The sequence below is a fragment of the Scatophagus argus genome, chromosome 3 (assembly GCF_020382885.2).
Source record: "Scatophagus argus isolate fScaArg1 chromosome 3, fScaArg1.pri, whole genome shotgun sequence".
NCBI classification, from domain to species: Eukaryota; Metazoa; Chordata; class Actinopteri; family Scatophagidae; genus Scatophagus; species Scatophagus argus.
Window position 1 is genome coordinate 16,578,679 of NC_058495.1, and position 18,417 is coordinate 16,597,095.

At 42.2% G+C, this 18,417-nt stretch overlaps 1 protein-coding gene across 3 annotated transcripts; it reads right to left on the minus strand.

The window, feature by feature from the left end:
- Nucleotides 1-68: 68 nt before the first annotated feature.
- Nucleotides 69-17,797, minus strand: per3 (period circadian clock 3). 3 transcript variants are annotated; one of them, XM_046384215.1, is made up of 22 exons: nt 17,628-17,797; nt 11,394-11,814; nt 10,685-10,842; nt 10,448-10,566; nt 9,905-10,103; nt 9,722-9,773; nt 9,118-9,263; nt 8,297-8,375; nt 8,118-8,224; nt 7,782-7,938; nt 7,476-7,584; nt 6,190-6,318; nt 5,986-6,094; nt 5,407-5,518; nt 5,161-5,300; nt 4,877-5,038; nt 4,352-4,603; nt 3,390-4,240; nt 2,984-3,170; nt 2,359-2,545; nt 1,482-1,632; nt 69-1,389 (listed from the first exon to the last, which is right to left on the minus strand). In XM_046384215.1, exons 2-22 carry the CDS (start codon nt 11,678-11,680, stop codon nt 1,267-1,269), a joined length of 3,816 nt encoding a protein of 1,271 aa, XP_046240171.1. In that variant the 5' UTR covers nt 11,681-11,814; nt 17,628-17,797; the 3' UTR covers nt 69-1,266. The 3 variants fall into 3 exon arrangements, with proteins under 3 accessions (XP_046240171.1, XP_046240170.1, XP_046240169.1); XM_046384214.1 differs by having other exon boundaries at nt 9,722-9,770; nt 10,685-10,845; XM_046384213.1 differs by having other exon boundaries at nt 10,685-10,845.
- Between the last annotated feature and the right edge of the window lie 620 nt (nt 17,798-18,417).

Below are 18,417 nucleotides of genomic sequence, written 5' to 3' on the forward strand. Positions count from 1 at the left end.
GGAGTCAGCATAGCTCTTTATTTATTTTTCTTTTTTTGTGCTTCAAAGAAAGTCACATCTTGGTACATGTTAGGTCATAGTTCATTTATTCATTCTTTTGTGTCACAAACAAACAGTCCCTGAATTCAAGACAAATGGCTTTTTACACATTTTGTGAAGTCTGTTTTGTGTATTTTTTTCTATAAAATACATGGTACTGTAATATACTTTGCATCTAAAAATGGTAGAAAACCCTGGTCTGGTCTGCACTGTTGGACAACTGTATCGAAGGTAGCAGCTCTCAATCGGTCAGTGCGTACATGTAAGCACGCACACGCACACGCACACACACACAGCTACACCGAGTCCAATAAGAAATTCATTCATTAGGTAAACATCGGATCATGTGTCCGTTTACAGTTAGAGGTAAGCTACAGGTACTGTAGGGTGATAAACAGGAAGGAGACTGGGTGGTGTTACAGGACGCTTTGGACATCAGGGTGGACTTGCGTTGTAGCACTAAATTCAATTTAAAACAATCAATATGTTCACTGTTGTTTGTCAGTGAGGAAAAACATGAAAACGATGATGTTCTGGTCAAGTTGAAACCAGCCTACGGAATAACAAGATACACTTTAACAACAATTAACTGACAAGATCAGAATGTGAACATTATAAACAGAGAGCAGCAAATGTGTCTTTGTCTCAGTATCCATGAAAACAATCTACCATGTGTCAACCACGGTACATCCAGTTGAAGGAGCTGACATGGTATATACACTGTACAACCTGTGCTCCATGTCTCTGCAGAAGAGTCTGGTATGTGCTCTGGAACTGGAACAGCGCAGTCACTGTAATGTCATCCAGTCGCATGCATCAGATCCAGGTGTGTGTACACAGTGCTCATGTTCAGGGGCAGCAACCATGACGTACTCTTCCTATCTCAAGTGTCAAGAGGTTCATGGTGCCAAAGGATCTGGTTAATCTTACATATACACTAAACCCCCAAAGGGTCTATAAACACAAAAAGTAGAGAGGTATAATATTTATGGTCGAATAAAGGCAGTCACATTAGGCTCACTAAGAGAAAGTGACTGACTATAAAATGCCCGTCGCTCTTGCCTCCTGTGTTCCTCGGGGCCTGGTCCAGCCACTAAGCACCTTTACAAAACAGGGACCCATTCCTCCGGATTGGTCAGAAGAAATGAATGGTAGAACTTGTCAAGGTTTCAGGCAGGGCTGGTTCACTGTGAGCTGGGTGGCTGGTACTTGTGGCTTCAGAGTCTCTCAAGTATCCTCCACAGGTCCGATGGAGTCCTGCTCAGGACTCTCCAGAGGGGATGAGCTGTCAGGGGCAGTAGGGAGAGGGGATTGGGTGACTCCCACACCTGCATTGCAGCTCACACAACCCTGTAAGACACATAGATGCATTTAGACTAGTGCTCAGATAAGCACACAGAAGAACATGTTTGATGTGAGGATGCGCGACTGGAGATCCGCACCTGTGTGTTGATCTCCTGTGGGATTGTGTGCTGTTGGATCCAGGGATGGACCTCAGCCAGCTCTTCTCTCTGTTCCTGGCTGAACCAGGGCTGCAGGGGCTGAAGCACACGAAGCTTTTCCCTGTCTTCTGCCAACACCTCATTCTGGTCCCTGGTGTAGAGAAAAGATAGAAGTCAAGACTGGAGTGTTAAAGAACACAGATATAGTTTAGAGATAAAAAAAAAAATAAAATCTAACATCAAGAACAACATTAGATTTAGTTATCCTGATATCTGACGTTTAGAGGATGTCATTACACAAACAAATCAGCAGAGGGCACACGTGAAACTTAAGTTCACCTTTGCCTTAGACAGCCACTCCCACTAGAGGGCGACAACAGTACAACTCAAGAATGACAGATGTTAAAACCAGGTTTGAGATGTAACCAGGCTACCCATGTTAAGATTGAGATTCTCAGAGAGGCAGTCATCAAACAAATGCCAAGCAGCCATCAGAATCACAGACTGACATTAAAATAATGGTAAACCAAAAAGACTTAAAAATGTTAATCTTTCCTTGGCCCCCAAACCAGCTGCTACAAAGAGCTTTGAACATTTTAAATGATACTGAGTGTAAGAGCTTGACAAAGACTGACAAACATAATCAACCAAATCATTCACTCGTCAATGCGAGGATGACTCAACACTTAATTACACAAGGAAGAAAAAAGAAAATGTTAATTGACTGCTCTGTGTGGATTAAAAATTTGCAACATGTTGCTTCTGTGGCCACCTTTCAATGTGTAATGTCAGTGCATAAGTTTTGACAGGCCTGACAATTTAATTTCTGTACACGGTCAGTGGAATGTAAACCGTAAGCATGGTGTTGAGTGTGTACCTGGAGTGGATCTGGTATGTCATCATGACACGCTCAGGTGTGTGCTGGATCATGTTCCACAGTGAGCTCTCCACCCGTGTCTCAAAGCTGTGCTGGTGCTCTGCCGAAGCCTCCTGGCTCTTACGGGCTTTGCGTGATGTGTCTGATGAATCATTGCTGGCAAAGTATTTGCTGCTGTTGCTGCTGCCTGTAAGCCAGAGAGAGAGCTCTGATGAGTTTGGTGTGGAAGAACTTTACTGGCCCACACAGAGCCCTGACCTCAACCCCATCCAACACCTTTGGGATAAACTGGAACAGAGATTGTGAGCCAGACCTTTTGGTCCAAGATCAGTGACAAATGCTCTACTGCATGAATGGGCAAAAATTCCAAAAATCTTGTGGAAAGCCTTCCAAGAAGAATGGAAGCTGCTATAGCTGAAAAGCTGTTTATGTGTTTAAAACGTGGTGTCATTAAAGTCCCTGTTAATGTAATGGTCAAGTCCTTTTGTCTATATAGTGGACAAAGTCAATGTCCTCAGACTTTACTTATTTCAACTTTCATTATAAATACTATCCACCAGCCACAGATGCAGAGTATGTGAAAATACAATTTCATGCAAACTGCTGTGTATGTTTTCCCTCTTACCAGTGTGTGAGGTTGAAGTTCCATTGGAGCCAGATCCAGATCCCAAAGAACCACCAGACTCCCCTGACCCAGACCCTGAAGCATTGGAGCCAGTCCCTGACCTGGCATCCTCCTGCAGCAGCAGGTCGAGCAACTCACTGGATGTAGACTGGGCATCATGGTTCCCAGAATCACTGGGGTTATCACCCTGATCAAGGCAAAGGTTTAACAGTCAAAACTAAACCAAGTAACTATATTGTAAATATAATTAGAAAGCTATGTACTGTAAAAATATACCAAGTATGTATTACAACATATCTACTCAAAAAATGATAGCTGTGTATTTTAAAAACTTGAACGAGGAAGTTGTGAGAAATTAAGTTTTGGCACATTGAAGGTGAAACTTGACAGTCAACAGTTGACTCACTTCGTTGGTATGTTGTTCGTGAAGGCTCTCGGCATGGTTGTGCCCGGTGCTGCTCTGCCCTTCATTTGGTTTTGGCAACTCCTCCTGCAGCAAGTTTAGCTGCAGTGGAGAACTTGAGCGAGAGCTGGAGAATAAAGCCCGTGGCCCAGCTGCCTCCTCTTCTTCCCCAACAGAGGAGCTGGCACGGGGTGAGCAAAGCAGAGGGCCCAGTGGGGTCTGAGTGTGGGGAACAGGCTGGGCTTGGAAAAGGAGCTGAGGGAAAGGGACACTGGCAGGGGCAAAACCTGCCATGTTGACGGGTGCCTGGTGCAGCATGGAAGAAGTGGGCGGTGGGTAAATGGACGGGTAACCTGGAGTGAAAGTTGGGTAGTTGGGCAGGATGACAGCCATGACTGGAGTCACATATGGGTTGATGCTTTGGGCTGGAGCAATAGGCTGCACACTGTGAAAGTTCGGTATATTCTGCAGATTTTGTATGGGCTCCATCTGGATCGGTTGCATGCCTGGCAGGCACGGAGGAGATTGCAGGATGTTGAAGTTGTAGTTGAACTGGGTTTGGTCAGGAGGCTGTGGCACCATGGTCGCTCCAGGCTGCTGTTGTGGTCTGGGCGGCTGTTCAGGGCCAGGCTGGGTTGTCATCATGGGAAAGAATGGTGCCTGGAGTGGGGATGTTTGGCTGTAGGGCTCTCCCACCTGAGGCTGGGAGGACTCTGAGGAGGGCCAGGAGGATTTGGGGCCAGGTGGGGAAGCATAGCTGTCTGAGGAACCATGGGGTTTGGGGCGCTTGTGTCTGGGTTTCCCTCTCCGAAAACGGTTCCACCCACCAGCACTCAATGGATGTGGGTAGTCGCCTGTGGTGAGATGGACACAGGCTACTGACTAAGTTTGACTGAAGTAGGCAAATTCGCCCTTTAAAAATTACATTCAGCACACAACACACATTTTTATAAGTAAATACATACCTGGGTGGTGGGAGTGAGCCATGGAGCTGTTGTCCAGTTGCAGATAGGAGCTGTAGGGGCTCTGGAGGATGCGATGGCGGAATCGATCCACATACTCTTGCTCCTCTTTCTGGGTGTGAGCTGACAGCACCTCCTTCGTAAGACCTATAAACCTTCGTTCTTCTGTCGGGGGGCTTGGGGCAGGACGGACAGGAGTTGGAGCAGCATCTGCAGGCTCGCTGCCCATTGGGGTATCCTCCAGTGCTGTGGCTTCTGTGGGAGAACATTGAAGAAAAAGAACAGGAAGAAAATAAAACAGTTTTCCAAAGTGAAAGTGAACCATTTATTTGAAAAACTATTAATTTAACTCCTGTAGGTTATTAATAATAATAATAATAATTAATTAATTAATTAATAATAATTAATAAAATATAAAGTCTACATGTGAAGTCTATAAAGTCTACATGTAAGGTCTACGGGTCTAGTTGAAGTCTCCCATGCGACTCCCATGATCAGACCCGCAGATGTAAAAGTATCTTCATGTACCTGATTCAGGCTGCGGCACATGGACAATGGTGCTGCTGTACGAACACTGGCTGGTAACAGAGACCACACTCATGGCCTTGGTGGACATAGTGATGTCTGTCAGAGGCGCTCCTACAACTGCTGCTGCTGTAGGGGCCACCGACACCCCACTGTCCAGCACCACTGCAAAAAGATGCGAAACAAGATGAATAAGAGCTCATCTTGCTTTTGCAAGGAATATAACAAAACATTACTGAAAGGGTAACCGAGCAGTAAATTGCATGGTGTGTCTGTTGTGGTTGTACCATCTGAGCTAGCCTGAGCTGTGTCAGCAGCTCCGACAGGCTTGTCGTCTTCTGAGGTAGAGGATGAGGCAGAAGAGGTGGCCAGAGAATGAGATTCGCTCTTACGCTTGAGGGCTGGACCTGTGCAGCTCTCCAAATATCTAGAGCAATACAAATACACAAACACACAAAAAATATTAAGCTTGACAGGAAGTAAGTGCTTCAGCACACACAAAAAAATGAAGTGAAGATTCTACCACCACACACCTGATGATGTTGTCCACACAGTTGATCTGCTGATAAGAAGGAATGTGTGTTTGCTTACTGCTTTCTTCATGATCTCTGACCTCAGGGTTGGGAGCTGAGGGGGGCAGACACGCTGGGGAAATGAAAGTCATTTTAGCAAATATTATACAACCAATAGTTCCCGCCAAATGATCCAGGCATTTAAATCAGGATCAAATAATTCCATGGTGTGATTTTTTTTTTTTTTTTTAAATTCATGAAAATACATCATGAACCACCATGGACTGATATAGGCTATGATCTCTTTGTTAGGCAATTTGTTACAGCTGTTAAAGTAACATTTCTGGAATAATGATGAACTTCATAACAACTAAAAAATCAACTGAAGGGTGAACAACTGCCTTTGCAGAAGCTCTTCAACCCACTGAAGTGAAAAATTAGATTAAAACAGTTTCTCTTTTTTCTACTAAATCAACTTTCTTTACTAAAATACCATTTCTCTTGCTGACTGTGTCAGTGTCAATGATGACAACAAAGCATTTTCTTATTTTAACACAGTATGCTTTTATGTTTTGTATTTAATATGTGGTGCTGCATTACCTGTGGCAGGTTTGCCAAGAAGAGCAAGTTTATGGCTGGAGGCCAGATAAGCCTGCTGGCCCCAGCTCTTGACTCTGTTCACATCAGCACAGATCTGTTGCAGAGTCATCTGCAATAACACACACACAATGCATCAGCATGATTAACTTTGGCAGCAGGATTAACACTGCCTTAATTGGCCATGATGTCACTAGGATGTCTCACCGGCTCCCGCTGTGAGTCCTCCCACAGGTTACCATTGCTGTCACTTGAAGAGGCTACGCTGATGTAGTGCTCATGAGAGCCGTTACTTCCCAAACTGCCATAACCACTGGAACCATTGTTATGGACCGGCTGTGGAGAAGAGACACAAAGAGGTGACGGCACTGGAGAAACTGCAGCTCTGTTCAGGTCTGGTGTTAACATTCATCCTGAGTGGTTACATCACATGTGTACAGCTCTAAATACAGTTCTGAATGTGCCTGTGGACGCACTCAGGACGCATTTGAGATCTGATCATTCAGACCACATTCAGAGGTGGTCTGGACTATGTATGAACTCATTCTTTTAATTGTGTGTATATGTGTCCGGGGCCACTTTGAAGGACTGCCTACTTATATGATGCCCTGTGAGATACAAGCATAATGGATCACAGTGTCACATTTTCCATTTCCCATTGGTGTGTCTTTCCTGCTAACATTTAGTTGCTGTTTGAACACAGTTTTTCAACTGATTTCACCATTTACACTCAAATTTATGAAAGAAGACAACAATTTGTTAAATTTTACAAGTACAGAGCACCAATATAAGCTGCTACTTTGTCACCTATGTGGAAAGTCTCCAGACTCCCTTATAATCACTCAGTTCTTTTTTAAGTTGTTGAGTTACGAGAAACATTACAAATGTTGCGATATACCATCTATGACGAATTCTTAATTATTTTTGGGCTTCTTGTAAATTAGGCAAATGTTATCCATTTAGGTATTTCTTTCTTTGTGCAAAAAACGCCATGTTCGTTTGTCCCAGTGCCATAAGTGTTTATTTGCACGTAGAGCAGAGAAACAATCTGACCACACAATCCGAGATCCTTCATAATGTCAGGCATGAACTGCTGGACTAACAGCTGACCACTTGTGATCAGATAACTCAGGACAGGTGGTAATACCACATCTGAACAGGCTCTCTGACACACAAACAGAAAGATCAACAAAAGAAAAAGTAAGAGAACTCTAAGTATGTGTGTGTGTGTGTGTGTGTGTGTGTGTGTGTATGTGTTTGAGGGTGTACACTTACTGGCACATATGTGGTGTGGGTTTGCAAATTGTTTTCACTATGAACAATCTGTTAATTCTCTAGTTAGGCAGTAAAATGTGTCAAAAAAAGGCCAATAATAAAAGGCCAACAAATTCTCTTGTCATTTCTTATTTAGTTTAGCAAACCTAAGAAAACTACAAAGGATTGATTTAAAATTGATGAAACAAAAAAAAAAAAATATTGAGTAGTATAATAACCTGCAGGAAAAGCTTGTAGATTTTTGCTTGCAGATCTTTTATTTCCTCATAGGTGACAGGGATATCATCCTCAGTTTGAGGAGCGAACACATCCTCATTAAGTGGACCCCTGGTGACAGAAAACAACAGCACGGTGACTGATGCAATTTGATCTGATAAACAACAGACTTAGCAACAACGGACTGTGAAAACACTAAATCCTCATTCTGAGCATACAGAGCAGTGCTCTGTATTCATAATCTGTCAATACAACACTTAGTGTTCTTTGTCTTTGTGTGGTTCTGTGTTTGTGCTGTTGCCGCTTACGTCCTGACTTTATGCCGTCCAATGATGAAGGCCACCTTGCGGCTCCAGGGGTTGATGAAGCTGGACCAGCTGGTGTCCAAGGTGATGTGGTCTCCGTTCTGACAGCGCAGGCGCACCGGAGAGTGCTCAAATGGAGACTGGCCCGCATACTTCAACACTACCAATGGCATCAAGACAAAAACATCAAGAGCGGGCAGAAGATGGAGTATACTCCACTAAAAGACTGGATGAAATCCTGGGGAGATTTCAATTTGTGATGTCTCACCTCAATATTCAAATAAATCCTATTTTTAAAATTTCTAATTCAAAAAAGAAATTGCCTTCATGAACACTTACCTTTCCTGTGCATAGACAGCATGAGGGGGCGGTCATCTGGGTGAATGCGAGTCAGCAACGAAGAGCCAATCAGATCCTGAGGAAGGTATCCGAGCAATGGCACAGCCCTAGGGACAGTAACAATCTAATTAGTTTCACCAACACACCACTGTAAATTCTGACTGTAAGCATTTACTGACCTGTCATCCACTTCCAGGAACACACAGCCAGGGGAGTGTGTGGTGGTGAAGATTCGCTTGTCTAAAGGGATCCGAGGTGCTGCTCATTGAATAAAATCAATGTCAGAGATAAGTCACAAGGTTCTTTCTTACTTGTTTAAAGGGTAACTGAACCCCAGAGCCGTGACTTAATTTCCGCTATCTGTGAAATTCAAAAAATGCGTCTAGAACGTGAAAGTATCAAGTGGGGCCGGGTGGGCTTCGGCGGCGGGGTGTTGAAAGCCGCACAATCCGGTGGTGTCTTTGCAACAGAGAAAGAAAGTGTTGACCAATCTCGCCACTAGCTTATGAAAACTGAAACTAAAACTAACTGATACTAAATCAAACAGCTCTCAAAAACACACAAGGCTAAACTATGAGCGCCAACTCAGTCACTCACAGAACTCAGTCGCAATAGTTGGATTTCAACCTGTGGACGGCAGTCACTATGCATATTTATAACACAAAACGGTAAAAAAATACTTTTCACCAAAATGTCAAGATTTGGACCTGAATCAATCAGCAACACTACTAAAGGTCTATTTAAATTGATTTTCAGCAGAAAAAAGTTGTTTAGGGGTTTAGTTACTCTTTAAGTATATGAATGCTGCATAGGTAAGCATAGGTAGAGAATGAAGTAATATTAATTTGTTCACATCTCTCAGGTGAACACGGATAAGCAGGAAGTTCTATTTGGTCTCAGAAAATGTTCTGAGACTATAATAATGATGAAAAAATAAATGAATAAAGCATTTGGCAAGGCTGTTTGAGTTGTGTGCGGTTTGTGGTGCTAATATTTGTACCCTCATATCCAGAGATGATGCGCTCAGCCAGCGCCAGGCAGCACGGCTCCTCCTCCTCCCCACTTCCTTTTCCCTGCACCTTCAGCAGGTAAGGGGTTATCCGAAATGGGTTGTAACGCATCTCACCCTCACGGTCCTTCCCACCTCTAAAACATAAATTGCAAATTTTAATTTCTACCGTGATGTACGAAGCAAACATGTGCCATTTTGGTCAACTAATATTAAAAATTGATGAACTGAAAAATCATGTCAAACTGAAATAACTGAAACAAATGTAGACTATAGGTACATCTATATGCTTCTTCTACAAAATTAATCTCTGTTACAACAGCGTGTTTTCTTGTTCTATCTTTAGCTGTATGGCTCCCAAAGCAAGAGTAAAGTGAGCTTCTAAAAGCAACTTTCAGCTGTGCTAATATCTACTGGCAAAAATCTGCAATTATGGGTCATTTCAGATAATGCTATCAAAGATTCTGTGGAATTCCTATCCCTGTGCACATCAGATTTTTTAAGATCAGTTGCATTATTGTAAAATCCCAGATTTATGGTAGGCCTAGTATAGGACAGATCCATAACAGAATGAAAACAGACAGCATATACTGACCTGATTCTACAGAAGAAAGACTTGACCTGGGCACAGTCAAACAAAACACCTGCTGCACAGACAAAGAAAAGAGAAAAGTTAATTACCAAACCCAGGGGTTCTTCTGCAAAAGCTACCCAATATAAGCTGAATTAGCAATGAAAATACAACAAATTTCTTCAAAATACGACAAATGTGGTCCACCTGTGTGTGAGCTGCTCCAAGGCGGCAAATGCAGTTGAGCCGTGTGAGAGTAGAAGACATTAACATCTTGGTGGAAGAGCAGCTCCACAAACTTGGCCGACTCCAAGAACTTCCTCTTGCAGCACAGGATGCTGGGAGCCTGCTCCGAAGCATACAGGACGCGGCCACTCGACAGCGAGAAAACCACCACAAAGGAGTCCTACACACAAACACAGAGAGACGTACGCACGCACATGTAGAGGTACACAAGCACACAAGCAAGCCAAGTCACAGACGCACACAAAAGCAGTAAACACACATACACTCACACACACGCCCAGGCGTGAGGCACAAATAAATATACATGTGCATGGATGAATGCAAGTGTGTTTGCTTCTTTAAGACTCTCTTGAATGAGTATTAAAACTTGATATAAGGAACGACTTCTAGGAAATCCTCTATTGTTATGACTCGAAAGTGTGTGTTCACTGATAAATATATGACATGAGTTAAGTGGCAACAGTATCAGTCATTGTGTGTGTGTGTGTGTGTGTGTGTGTGTACCGTGTTTTTAAGCGTGTGTTCAGATGTGACTCTCTCCAACTCTTCCAGGGTGCACACGCTGGCATCTTTCCTTTCATCCTGGCCATTTCGCATCAGCAGTTTGTAGTATTCGCTATTTGCTGCAGAGGAACACACAAACACATGTGCTGCTTTGAGACAAGACGACAGCAGGAAAAAAAAGGCTTCTGATTAAAAAAATAAAAAGAAAAGAACATCAGTTTCGACTTGTCAGGTTACCTTGCACTTGTTTGACACAATTGAGTGCATAATGTAAGGCCTCCACAGTGCTCGCTTTGCTGCGACTGCGTTTGTCCGATGGGAGCCTCTTCTTCATCTCCGCCACTGTGATCATCACCTCTCTGTGGGCCTGCCCTCTGCCACCATCTGTGTTCTCACTGCTAAGCACACAGTCAGAGAGTTTAATGTAATACAGAGCAGTGACAGAACAGAAAGCTTCAGAAGTTTTTAAGCCCTCATTCAAAAAAAAACTGAGAGTTGGATCAGATATCAAGCTTAGCTTTAACAGAGAACAGACCAGCCACAGAAGATCTGACAGGCATAGACAGCTCATAATGGACACACAGATCGTCTGTGGCTGGTCTGTTCTCTGTTAAAGCTAAACCAGCCCAGCCACAGACAATCTGAGAGGCCTAGACAGCTCATAACGGACACACAAATTAGAAATGCATTTTGTCCCTAAACTGTTGAGTGCTCTACAAGCTAACAGCCGAATTTCATAATCACTGTTTAAGGACACTTTCACTCACTCAATTACACAACTTACTGATCCACCTTACTTGCTGTACCCACTCACTTACACTTTTACTGTGTAATTAGCAACACTGCAGATGGATTCTTCAATTTCTAATAAATGGTAACTACATTTATCTGGATAAATGGTCATCTGGTTTGCTGTATTCAAGCTGTTGACATGGCAGAAAAGTACCTCTTAGATGAGGCTGAAGTGGAACCTATAGCGCTACCAGGGCTGTGATTGGCTGAGGAAGAGAGGTCATGTGATCCGCTCGTCATCTCCTCATCTTCCTGCCCAACTTCTCCACCTGAAGCTCCGCTCTCCTCCCCCCCGAGGTTCTCTGACTGCAGCCCTCCATCCTGCTGCGCTGAGGACACCCTCTCCTCCCCTCCATCTTCCCCCGTGGTTGACGGTAATGCAGGCTCCTCCCCATCAGGGCTGCTGTCACCTCCAGGCATCTCCGCACTTTGGTCACACATCAATAGCAGTTTGCCCAGTTACAGTGGTCAGTATGGGTCTTCATTTGTTCAATTGTGGGTGCCATGTGGTGATAAAAAACTTAGTGTTCGTTTTATCCGTGCTGAATTTTGAGTGTGACAACTGGTCTTGAGCACTGCAAGATAAAGAAAATAAAGGGATGATAAGAAATGGGATCAGGACATACAAGATAGAAGAACAAGCAGAAAACGATGACCAATCAGATAATTTCTAAGACGACTCCCGTAACTGAAAAATTGCATTAAAATATTACTCAAGAACAAATTAAAACATGTTTTCCCAAGCTTTCAGCAAAACATAATACATACTCCTTGCTAAAGTTAAATACACTAGCGCTTCGACGCTTCTGAAAAAAGTGTTTTGACACACAGTACCAACACTATCCCCTTTATTTTCAAAAGTGAGATGTGAGGTTGATGGTTTGTTCTCAACAGTAGCGAAGGTGTGAGTTAATCCCTGCTGAGCAGCCTGCTCAAACCCCTGCGGACACATGCTCGCTTCATTACTTGCAGTATTCTACCTTTAAAACTGATGCTCACTGATCACTTTCTGTGTTTTATGCCACAAACAGTGCCGGGTCTTACTATACATTATATACTAATTTTGTAGCTTATTGTTAGCATTCATGAGATGAACGTAACCATTTTACAGGAACTGATAAAATACGGTGTTTTCAGGCATAGATGACAATCTTCACACAGAAAGCTAAATGTCTTCCTAAAGATGTTTTGGTTTTCCAAGGTCTGTACCACCATGCACAGTTGGTGTAGCTCCTCTACTTCCTTTGTACTCTGCAATGTTGGCTTGTAGCAAAAAAAAAAAAAAACAAAACAAAAAAACAAAAAAAAAAAAATATATGCAAAAATCAAAGTTTATTATGATGTACACTGATGTACTTAATTTTTCCAACGTAAACACACTGAATACTTAAACTATATTGTGCTTAGAGTCAATATGCAGTAAGGAATTAAGACATGGGTTAGATGCAGAAGCGTGCCGCCATAACAGGAAAAACACAGGTGTAATGAATAACAATAATAATGATTGCTGCATCCTACTTAGCTGTAGTTCCAGGCATAGCTTTGGAATGCAATTAGCCACACCTGTGTCTCCGTACACTGAGGCACGGAAAGACACAAATTAAAAAGGCTAAAAATTGTCCCAAACCTCATGTGGTAAAAGACATAAACATACAGTGAAAAAGAAGTGACACTCAGTGCTTTATTATCAAATAAAACCAAATGTAAACAAATAAAATGGTTTGAGGAACAAGACAGTGTTTTTCACTTCTCAAATGTGAACAGCACACAGTCTGCCTTGTTATCTAACACTACTGGACAGTCTGACTCACTGCTTTCTGAGTCACTCCAATCAACTACAATTTATTCACGAGCACATCTCATCCATTAATACTGCCAATGCCAGTGCAACTCACCAATACAAGCCAAATGCCAGTTTTACACAACACAAATAATACAATAACAATAACAATGTGCTAGTCTAAGAGAGAAATTTTCAGTTCAGTCTTTCAGTTGAGTCAAACGCAGCTCAAATTGAGGGCACTGAGAAGTGACACGTTTTTTAATGCTCACAGGTAGAGTAAAACATACCAAATGTTTTTAAATTCAGACACAGAATCTTTTTTTGGAAAATAGTTGCTTTTAGGATCTATTCTTCAGAAATTCAGTTCAGTCATAGACAAACACAAACTGCAGCTACTGCCAAAGACACTCGTCAGTGAGACAAGATGAGTGAGACACAAGGAAAGAGAGAGAGAGCGGTACAAACAGCAGCCAGTGAAAATATCCTGAGGGCGTCACTGCATGATTACATAACCAGCTTGCTCAATTCAGAGCGCATAAGCTATCCTCATATTATAAGAGCACTGTGTGAGTACAAGGCACTGACACCAACAGACACAATAACTGTGGAGTAGGTACGATGCTCTGGCCCTGCCTTATTTTTACAGCATACAAACAGATTTGATAAGGCTGAGGTCAAGGTGCTGAGCCAGGTTAGTGATCCATACCCATTTATCAGAGGTTGAATTCTTGCTCAAAGCGCACTTCGATTTTAAACAAGAGTTAAATTACACCTCTAACCTTTGACTGGAACACACTATCAATCCCAATACTGACCAGTTATTTAACAGAAGACTTCTAAGGTGTATATTTTTTGGCACTAATTAGGGTCTGTATAAGCTGAGAAACAGAAATTTTAAAGTTTATGAGTGGCATATGCATGTAGAGCATTTAAGTGGTGATAAGAAACAAACAACAAATACATTTACTGAAAACTGTACAATGTGGCTGAAAACATTGTTAGTGAGGACATTTTCCAATACACATATCATCACAGTGTGAAAAACAATGTCACTGCAGCTTAAGAAAACACGTTGCAAATATAATCCATGCATCATCCGATCATCCAATTATTCCATTCAATCAAAAAATCTCCGTCTTAACAAGTTGGATAGGTTTGTATGTCCTTGTGAACCTGGGAGGTGGGCTGATGGGGAAAAGAGCACCTGAGAGGGTTTTCCAAGAAATGTAGGAGACCCTGTCAGGTGACGGCTCGGACTGTTGAGCACCAAACACCACCTAAGTATCCCAGGGTCCTCTTCTCTGAGTAGCATTAAGGAAAACAGTTTAATCTGGGGTCTTAACACGGGACCTTTTAACGCAAACATGGTCATTGAGAGAAATGGCCTGTTCAATCTAAACCTGAGTGACAAGTTGTCACTGGACTCCTGCACTAGTCATGGCAGGGTCTGAATACTCAAGAGGCCTCACCCATGTCCATGGCAGACTGTTGGGGTAAACAAGAAGCTCTTTGGCGGCAGCCCCAGGATGCTGAATTCTCTGGACTATGTTGAGCTGTGTTGGCTGACAAACCTTTTTAGTGTCACATGGAGGATGGTGACAGTAACTATTGAATGGCAGACCGGGTGTGTGTGGTGCACTTATCAGGACCGGACCGTGTAATTTCAAGGTGATCTCAAGGGGCAGCAGGGGTGAGGACAGTGTCTGGTGTGGGTACCTCAGAACTGTGTCTCTACTTGTGCAGGTGACGCAGTTCTGTGCGTCATCACACCATGACTTTCAGTATGTGTTGGGGCCAAAAAAGAAAATGACTGCTTTCTCGTTTTTGTCTTGAAATGTATAATCTAATACACAAGAAAACCAAAGTCTAACCTTAAGTCTGAATTTTACTTTATTTATTTATGTTTTTATTGCACTGGTTCTCTGTTGTACACATGAACGGTCTGGTCTGATCTGCAGCGTGTGGGCAAGCATATTAAAATAAATTTTAATTGTAAATATAATAGTTTGTAATTGTCTCGAACCTCCCCTCTGAGAATCAATAAAATCTTATCTTAAAACATTATTTAAAATGGAAAACGAAAGTAAATTTGTAGGAATTTGAAAAAAAAGAAAAAGTGGAAAATTTCTATTAAATAGAAATTATAACCAGGTTCATCAGTGATGACAGGTGGACAATAGCCCAGAGTGTGTAAGGTTTCCTGCACAAACCACCAGTGAGATTTTTCATCCTGACCAATATGTTTTTAAGCATGAGGGTTCAGACAGTTATCCTGTGACCCACTACAAGGAGGTGATCAAGATCTTGATCTTGAGAATTTGACATCCTCAAGTCAATACACATGCATTTTGGCCACAGACATCAAAGCTACCTCAATTAGAGGTTTAATACCTCTAAGATAATTTCTGCATGACTTGGTGAGATTGTATCAACGCTGCATGTGTTTCAAGCTTTGGTGAATCAGTTCTATCTGTGACACCTACAGTCGCTCAACACAACCAAAAGCTCAGTATTGCTTATCATCACCTTCATCATTGGTTGTGGTGATGGGGTGACATAGAAGTAAAAAGCTCTCCTTGCAGTAACAGTTAAAAAGTGCAATACTGAGTGATGTGTAACTGATAAAGCTGAGTTTATCATTACAACGCTTGGTTTTCTGTATCCTATACCTTGAGATACTTCTTGTCTAACAATGGCTCTAAGACAATGTGCAGGATGTTTACTGTGGTCACTTCCAGCACAGAGTAGAGCAGCAGCAGCAGCAGTCAAAAATCCAAAACATTAACACAGACAAATAATACACAGACTCAAAAACTTCACGAGTCACTAACCAAGTCAACTGCTTGTCCACAGTGTTCAGACATTTAACATGTCCTCAGGAAAACCTTCTGATGCTGTGTGTTTGTCTGTATTTCGATCTTTTTTTTTTTTTACTGTTGTGCAGCACAACCGTGTATTTGCTTGTGCTGTGTGTGTTTAAGGTGCAATAGTTTTTTGGGTTTTTTTTTTTTTACAGCTTTCACAGAATTTGTGGCAGTAATATGATAAGGTTATATCATCATAATGTAATTCTTCTGAAATAACTATTGCATGCAAAACAGGAACCTACTGCCCCACTAAAATGCCAAGCTGTCTCGTTAAGATTGGGTCCAATTCCAACACAAAACACACAGTCAATAGCACACTACAATGACAACATTATACAATAATTAAACAATAACATTAAGGAAACCTGTTTTTCCATACAACATATGTAAGTGGGAAACGACCAACAGACTGTGTAGGTCCACTGCATATGGAGCCATAAGCAGTGCAATATATGCACCCAAGTCATCTGAATTGTATCTCCTGCATATCCTCTGTCTGTTTCCAATTATTTTGTAGATGGATACAACATTGACAATAAAAAGGCACTGTTATCTCAAAGAGCTTCTCAGACACACTCAAACCCCACAGGTTACACACCAAATTCTTGGCAATAAGGAAGTAAAAGCCTGGCAGCAAGCAAACAACATTTGGTTATGAAATTACAGCATTATATAATAACATTCACAGATTGTCCAAATGTGGTTTATTTACACCTTTAGATTAAGATTTATTTCATGATGAAAATATTCATATTTAGACAAAAATGGGCTGACTGACTCCTGACAAGTTAATTATTTATGGGAGGTACATACATATAGGGAGATTATAGCTAGAGCTATATATAGGTCACCTCAAAAATAAAAATTAGCACAACTAAATAAGCATACACAAGTACAAGTGATCTGAAACAAGAAGTATACACTGATACCTGTTTTTCATGTATTAGTCCTCTGGAAGAAGAAAAGCTTTTCAGACTTCAACAACAGCCTACAACCCAATGCCACTCAAAACAAACCTGACACTCTTCACGGTTCGCTACCCCCTCCCCACATGAACCCAATAACCCCAACAACCTCAGTAACCACCGTACAGCTTAAGACTTGCAAGAGAGACGGCCACTACTCCACTGAAGACTAAAGCACAACCGCCATTATGACATTATTAAAATTACATTAGTGGGTGTATTGTAGCCAGCTACTAATGACCTTTTGGTGATATGTTATATTAGAAATACAGAACGTTCCCATTAGTAAATGCTGGAACTTGTAAGACTGTGAGGCCAGAAGTGGTTTTCTAAGCTACTACCGAGTAACCTGAACTGATATCTTATTAGCTTGTGTATTATCTAATACAGTAACTCTGCATATTTTTGACACAATGATAGCGTCTCAGAGCAACACTGTATGTGGTTTATAAGGGGTTTGGTATTAATTCGTTAAGCGCCACTCGCATCCCCCCTGACTTATGGCACACAAGTTATTTAGCTAACGTAGCGATACACGGCAACGTACACAACTTACAACCAAGTCTTACTTCACCATATGGAGATGCGAAGCACCCAACTAAGGTTTCATCATATACACTCACTAAAGTATACGCAGACACAACGCAACAATCAAATTTAATTTGTTTACATTTTCTGTTCTATCGGGTTGGTGCCCTGGGCGAGGTGGTTAGCTAGCTTAGCCAACTTGCTAACTGCACTTCAAATCTTCTGAATTCTGATGGAATATTTACCTTTTCGACTCCAGGTGTCTCGGTTTATAATATCCAAAACATATAGTTCTATCAGTTCGATCGTGAGACCGTATTATAAGTATTTTTTTAATTATGTCCCTGACGGTACATCGTCACCCACTCCGGAGCGCTTGACACATTTGTGCAACGTGAGTTCTGTATCGCGTAACCCCGCCCACTCCACGGTGATTGGACAAGCCAATTTAGCGCATTTTGTGTGATTGGTTATAGGGCCAGACAATGGGCGTGTACAAACTCAGCGGTCAGTCACTGGCTTGCTGGCGGTTCACGTGGACCTCCATGTTACACAACACAGAGACGAGCCCGGTATAGAACGCCAGAACTCTCAAGCACCAGCTCGGTGGGTTTGCTCCATCTCTGTAGGCTGGCACACCGCTTTAACATCTAACGCCTAGGGCCTGAGAAACAACAGCAAGCAGCAGCAGCAGCAGCTTTTAGCTGACAAAACAAACAGCAATGTGGGGCAAAGTCATGGTAACTTTCCCAGTAGATAAACAATTGCCAGCAAGGACAGTAATGTTCAAAATGTGATTTTATTTAAGCATGAATGAATTAATCGGTCTCGTAGATAGATGTACATTTTATTTATTCGGGCATTCGACCTACGTGCTGACTGAGACGCCTGCGTTTACTAAGGTCACCACTGGCCTGCGCCGGCGTGGTAATCGTGCGGACCCACTAACAGTCAACTGCATCCAGCCCGACTACTGAATGAATGAACAGAGGCACTGTGTGGTCTAATGCGGTTCGCACAACTTTTTGTTTTGCT

Bases quoted from the DNA above. Each gene is read 5' to 3' on its own strand.
- per3 (XM_046384213.1), bottom strand. From the start codon at position 11,680: ATGTGTGACCAAAGTGCGGAGATGCCTGGAGGTGACAGCAGCCCTGAT. The intron at 9,264-9,721 runs GTCAGTATATGC...TTTATGTTTTAG, and splicing joins TCTTTCTTCTGTAGAATCAG to AGGTGGGAAGGACCGTGAGG. The intron at 7,939-8,117 runs GTAAGTGTTCAT...TGCCATTGGTAG, and splicing joins GCTGTCTATGCACAGGAAAG to TGTTGAAGTATGCGGGCCAG.